Source organism: Manacus vitellinus, unplaced genomic scaffold (genome assembly GCF_001715985.3).
Source record: "Manacus vitellinus isolate BGI_N305 unplaced genomic scaffold, ASM171598v3 scaffold_4_pilon, whole genome shotgun sequence".
In the NCBI taxonomy this organism is placed as follows: Eukaryota; Metazoa; Chordata; class Aves; order Passeriformes; family Pipridae; genus Manacus; species Manacus vitellinus.
In genome coordinates, this window is record NW_021940604.1 from 18203128 (window position 1) to 18209136 (window position 6009).

The following is a 6009-nucleotide window of genomic DNA, read 5'->3' on the forward strand; positions in this document are numbered from 1 at the left end:
CGAGTCTTGCTGACCACCCCCTGGGTCTCCAGTTCACGGATCATCTTTTGTATAGGGGTCACAGAGTCTCGGTCGGTGCGGTATTGCCGACGTTGCACTGTTGCTGTGGCTATCGGTACCAATTGTTCTTCAACCTTCAGCAGTCCCACAGCAGAGGGGTCCTCTGAGAGACCAGGCAAGGTGTTCAACTGTCTGATTTCCTCCATCTCCACAGCAGCTATGCCAAAAGCCCAACGAAGTCCTTTTGGGTCTTTGAAATACCCACTCCTCAGGTAATCTATGCCAAGGATACACGGGGCCTCTGGACCAGTCACGATGGGGTGTCTGTGCCATTCCTTCCCAGTCAGGCTCACTTCAGCTTCCAGTACAGTCAGCTGTTGGGATCCCCCTGTCACCCCAGAAATGGAGATGGATTCTGCCCCTACGTATCTTGATGGCATTAATGTACATTGTGCGCCAGTGTCCACTAAAGCCTTATATCTTTGTGGCTCTGATGTGCCAGGCCACCGAATCCACACAGTCCAATAGACTCGATTGTCCCTCTCCTCTACCTGGCTAGAGGCAAGGCACCCCTAGTCCTGGTCATGGTACTCATTGTGCTCTTCTTGTGGGTATGACCTGGAGGTCCCTTCAAGAGGATCAGACGTATCATCATTCCTGTACCGTCTGGAGTCTTGCCCACGAGAGACTGGAGCAACGTTTACCCTTGAAGAGTTCTTTATGGTATTTGTTCCTCTTTTCAGCTCACGTACCCGGGCTGCTAAGGAAGAGGTGGGTTTCCCATCCCACTTCCTCATATCTTCTCCATGCTCACGGAGGTAAAACCATAGATCGCTACGTGGAGTGTACCTTCTCTCCTTAGCTGGGGGACGCTGGCTCCTGATAGCAGAGACTCTTGTTCGTCCTGGCGAGATATGGAAAATCCCTTCCTTAATTTCTTCTCTTAGCTTCTGGTGTCCTTCTTCAATTTTCTCTTCTAGGCTTCGGACGTGTTCAGCCAGTTTGGTTTCCACAGATGAGACGTGGGCTCGTAATGGGGCGGTGACAGTGTCTTCATAAATCCTGAGTTTGCTAACCAATGCTCCCACCTTGTCCTCTCCCTCCCTCCATTGCAGCGTTGCTAAGTAGCGGGAATACATTTCTGGCCCGAGTCGTGCAAACTTTAACCACATTTGGGAGGTGCACTGTACGGCATCTGGACTCTTAGGGAATCTTTCATCCTCTGAAAAGATTATCTCCAGTACAGCTAACTCCCTTAAGCACCGGATACCTTGCTCCATCGTGTTCCACTGTCCTTGCTGTACGTGGAGGTCCTCCTTGCAAAGGTATCTCTCCCTCACACTGGACAACAGTCGCCGCCAGAGGCTGAGAGTTTCCTGCCTCCTTCCAATCCCCTGATCAATGACTACATCTCGAGACAGGGATCCCAGCTGTCTGGCTTCACTCCCATCTAGGATCGTATCGTTAGCTGCGGCATCCCACATTCGGAGCAGCCAGGTCAGAATGGACTCGTTCGCCTGTCGCGTGAACTCTCTCCGGAGCTCACGTAGCTCACCCAGGGATAGGGACCGAGTGATTATTTCTGGCTCTGTCTCCTCCGGTGGATGTGAAGGTCCCGCCTCTTCGTCATCATTTGCTATGCGAACTGATTTAGTCTTTGATTTCCTTTTCTGGACAGGGGCGACTGCTATTGGTTTTGCTTGTTCTTCTGGCTCCTCGATGGTTTGTGTGGACACGGTGCTGGTTGGTTCATTTCTTTCTCCCTCTGACTCAGCTGTGGTTTGGGTGGACGGACAGGGGCGACTGCTATTGGTTTTGCTTGTTCTTCTGGCTCCTCGATGGTTTGTGTGGACACGGTGCTGGTTGGTTTATTTCTTTCTCCCTCTGACTCAGCTGTGGTTTGGGTGGACGTGGTGTCTGCGGATTTGGTCCTTCTCTCCTCGCCCTGACAGTGCTGTATCATGTCAAGCACTGCCCGGTAGGCAGTGGCCAGGGCCCAGCAGGTTGCTGTGAGCTGGCCATCTCTGGAGCTGCCAGAGCATTTTTCCTTCACCAGTCTTATCATGCTAACAGGATCCTGCAGTTGTTCAGGGGTGAATTTCCAGATCATTGGAGGAGAAAACTTTTCCAAATACTGGCTGATGTCCTCCCACTTCCCATGCCACTCAGCATTATCTGCTCCCAGGGCAGGTGTCCAACCAACCTCCCTAAAAGGCACTTTTCTGACCCTAAACATGGTGTACACAGTACAGAGCAGACAGAGCAACACTAACAATAACATTATGCTGTCCTTAACATCAAAAGGGAACTCAATATTTTCAAAAACTGTTTTAGCAGGTCTGAAGGGGAAGAAGGAGGTGGGAGGCTGGAAACCATCCACCCCTGTTCCCCCAAAAAGCTGGGTACGATTTTTAATGAGGCCCCAGAGGTAGCAACCCAAACCAGGACAGGCAAACAGGACTGAATACACATTTACAATGAAACTCATTGCTTCTAATGTTAGAATGACATAAACATAATATACTAATAAAGCAATTTGGATCCCTCTCCCTGGTCTTAAAGAGAGCATCAAAACAGGCAAATAATACCCCATCTGTGGAAATATGAACAGGCTCAAATACAACATCCATGTGAGTGCATCAAACAACATGGTGATCAGGGAGTTTCTATATTCAAATAGACAAATGCTTAAAATGAAATTGTGATTCTGACTTCTCTCTCTCTGCCCGACGTTTGGGCGCCAAAATGTGCTGGTTTAAAAGTTAACCAGCAGGGGGAATGAACCCAACTCAAAGGAGAGATTATAAGTCAGAATAACAATTTATTAAAATAATACAGTAAGTACAATAATACAAACAAACAATTGGTCTTAACCCACAAAAAACCAAATGTGTAACCCAGTACCCTGGGGCCTGAACAAAGTGGTGTTCCTTGGGCCCTGTTTGAGTCCAAAGTAAAGGGAGAGGGGAAGAACCTGCTGGTGGGAGAGTTGCTGCAGTCTGGGCAGAACTGGTGATCGCAGTCCAGTGGTGGTCTAAGTCTGGTTGAGAGCGATGAGATGCAGCCGTCCTCTGGATCCCACGAGTGGGTTGAAAAAATGTTCCAAAACTCCAAGATTATATATCCTCCAGTTCAGGCAGGAATGCTTGGTACTCCCCTCAGGGCGGGGAGTTCACAAAGGGTGTGAGGACAGAAACATCCTTCTATCTCACAGGCCTCTTAACACCTAGTTTATAGCCTGAGGAGTCAGGCTCTATGGGTAGAAGGTGCGAATAGTCTATTGACAACAATAGTCTAGTTTCTGGGAAATGACATGGAAGGCTATAGAATACAGTTTTGGGTTACACCCACCATGCTCTATGGGCAGAGGGTGCGAATAGTCTATTGACAACAATAGTCTAGTTTCTGGGAAATGACATGGAAGGCTATAGAATACAGTTTTGGGTTACACCCACCATGATGAACTGATCTCAGCTGTCCTAACTAGGACACTAGTCTGGAAACACGGGACTATGTTGGTATATTTAGCTGACCAAATTTAAGGAGGTAGTCAACTTTTTGTATAAACAAGGCTCCTTCTGAGATTTGTTTGGAATCTCGTGTGTATTTTGTCATGTTTGTTGATGGAAATTACAGGTGGGTAGGATGACACTACTCTTCTTTCTCTTCTGGTGAATGTTATGAAAGGTAGATTTTTCTAGCCTGGTAAAGAATGATCATAGTCAGATGGTAATATACAGTTTAGCAGCACAAATATTTCTTAGAAGTTTTTGCTTGCTTTTCTTATCCCACTGTATTTTGGGCAGACAGACACTAGCTGTTGATTGGCAGACTTGAAATTAGAGCAGCAGGGTAAGGCAGGTGTGCTAACTGAGCAGTGTGGGGACTCCTGTGTATCTTCCTCTCTTATACTTGGTTCTTCTAGTGTAGGCTGTTTTCTGTGTGAAAGATCATATATTTGCAGAGAGCTGTTCAAAAAGGAGCTGGGGACCATAGAACAGGGTGCATAGCCATTGGTGATTCCTCATAACTTGGCTTGGAAAGTTAGTTTCAAATAAAGAAAGTAATAAATTAATTTTTAAATAATGTCTTGGACTAGCGAGTTCTATCAGGTCCTATTTTATGGGTTACTTACTGTTGAGACCTAATTATTGAGTCTGTTCCTACTATCTTGTTGCTTGTATTTATTTATGGTAGTGGGTTCAATCAGCTTTGAAAAGCTTTCTTTCATGTAGACACTTGTATTTTTGTAATGGCCTTCTATGGAGTAGAGTCATCATTAGTTCAGCAAAGTAAAACAGTGATGCAGATATGCCATGAAATACTAAAAAGTGTAGACTCCTGGAATACGTCGTTAGCTATCTTTTTAGAAAAAACAGAGCATGTGTAATGTCAGGGAGGCAAAGAGAAAGCATTTCTTGGAAGTGATCATGGGCAGCCGTGTTCTTTTGACATGCCTAAAATAGGTTAAAACCCACATACAGTTTACGTACTAAAAGTCTAAAATAATTGTCTTTCTTGGGACATACCCCTTGTAAATGTATAGGTTTCTCCTGAGCAGTAGAAGCCCAGGGAGAAAATGAGTGTGTTCCACCCCATGCCAGCCACTGTCCGTATCTCTGTGTACAGGTTGGCTGTAAGGGGAAGGCATTGCTGGCTGTGCATCCAGTGGGTAGTGAGAAGGAGTGCCTGAGTGAAGAGTCTCTTCTGGAGCCCAGCGCACCGTGCAGACTGACTTGAGTATTTTTCCTGGAAAGCCAGATGGGATCTGGCTGGTCTGTGCTGAGCCAAAGCCAATAAACTCTTGCTGGCCTCATGCTGATCTGTGGGTAGCTATGGATGTGTACCAGTACTTAGCTCTTCAGGCCTGCAAGCTCAAGGATCAGGCTTCATGAGTTAACTTAGTGATGCTGAACTTCCCTTGGGTGCAAAAGTGCTCAAGAAGGCATTGCATTAATTGTGTGTTGTGCCAGTGTGTCCTCTTGGACCTCTGTTCAGCACCACACAGGGGGCTTGGTGTGTCCCAAGACTGTGTGGGTGTAAAACTGAGAATAGACTAGAGCAGGGTAATCCATTTGTAATGCCTATTATTTTCTAAAATTGTAGCACCTATTATTTTCTCAGCTTACAGTACCTGTAGAGACCCCAATGAGGATGACTGTCTGCCCCCTCTAGTATGTTAACCCTTTTTGTTGAGACTAGTTTTACTGTGTTATTGCATTTTTTAAGATATATTGCACCAATGTTTGGAATGTGAGAGACTCCTGAGATGTGGTTAAATGCTGGAACAAGCTGCCCAGAAAGGGTGTTGGAATCTGTGTCCTTGGAGGTGTTCAGGACTCAGCTGGATGGGACCTTGGAGCAGTCTGATCTCATTAGCCCTGCTTTGAGCTGGGGGTTAGAGTAGGTGACTTCTGAATGTCCTTTCATAAGTTACTCTGGTTCTGTGGTATTTTTAGCTCTTATTCCTCAAAGTTCCACCAGAGTGAAAAGTATCTCTCCCCTTTGGGGGTTTGCATATGGATGGTTATAGGTTCACATACTGAGTATTTTTCTAACCAAGAAATCTAAAGGGTTCGACACTTAATACTGTGTTAATTTAATGTGCAGTAGTGGTAGCATTATCTGCTGCATTTCCTTTAACACTTTTTTAATGCCATAACAGCTGAAATGTCACCAAAGTGTTGCATAGTGGAAAACAGCATGATAAAGGATAAACCAGTCTAATTTTCTCTTCTATAAATGTATTTGAAATGTCTCCTAAATCAGAACTGTCTCTGATTTAATTAGCTGGGCCTCCCATAAGTCAGCATTACTCTTGCTGGAATAGCTAGGTGCAGCTTGAGATGTATGAAGTGGAACTCTTGCGAAAAGTAGCCCTATTTAGAGGGAAAAATTATTGTTCCCAAAGCAGCCAGACTATTTAGTGAAAAATGTGCTGGATGGTAGGAGAGGCAGAAATGTCCCAGATTCCCACTAGCTGTATGCAAAACTTTAGTACATTAGGTG

At 45.6% G+C, this 6009-nt stretch overlaps 1 protein-coding gene across 1 annotated transcript; it reads right to left on the bottom strand.

Annotated features, from left to right (window-relative positions):
* Window positions 1-572: 572 nt before the first annotated feature.
* Window positions 573-2683, bottom strand: LOC115307755. The gene is made up of 2 exons (XM_029962781.1): window positions 1873-2683; window positions 573-1753 (listed from the first exon to the last, which is right to left on the bottom strand). Exons 1-2 carry the CDS (start codon window positions 2648-2650, stop codon window positions 573-575), a joined length of 1959 nt encoding a protein of 652 aa, XP_029818641.1. The 5' UTR covers window positions 2651-2683.
* Between the last annotated feature and the right edge of the window lie 3326 nt (window positions 2684-6009).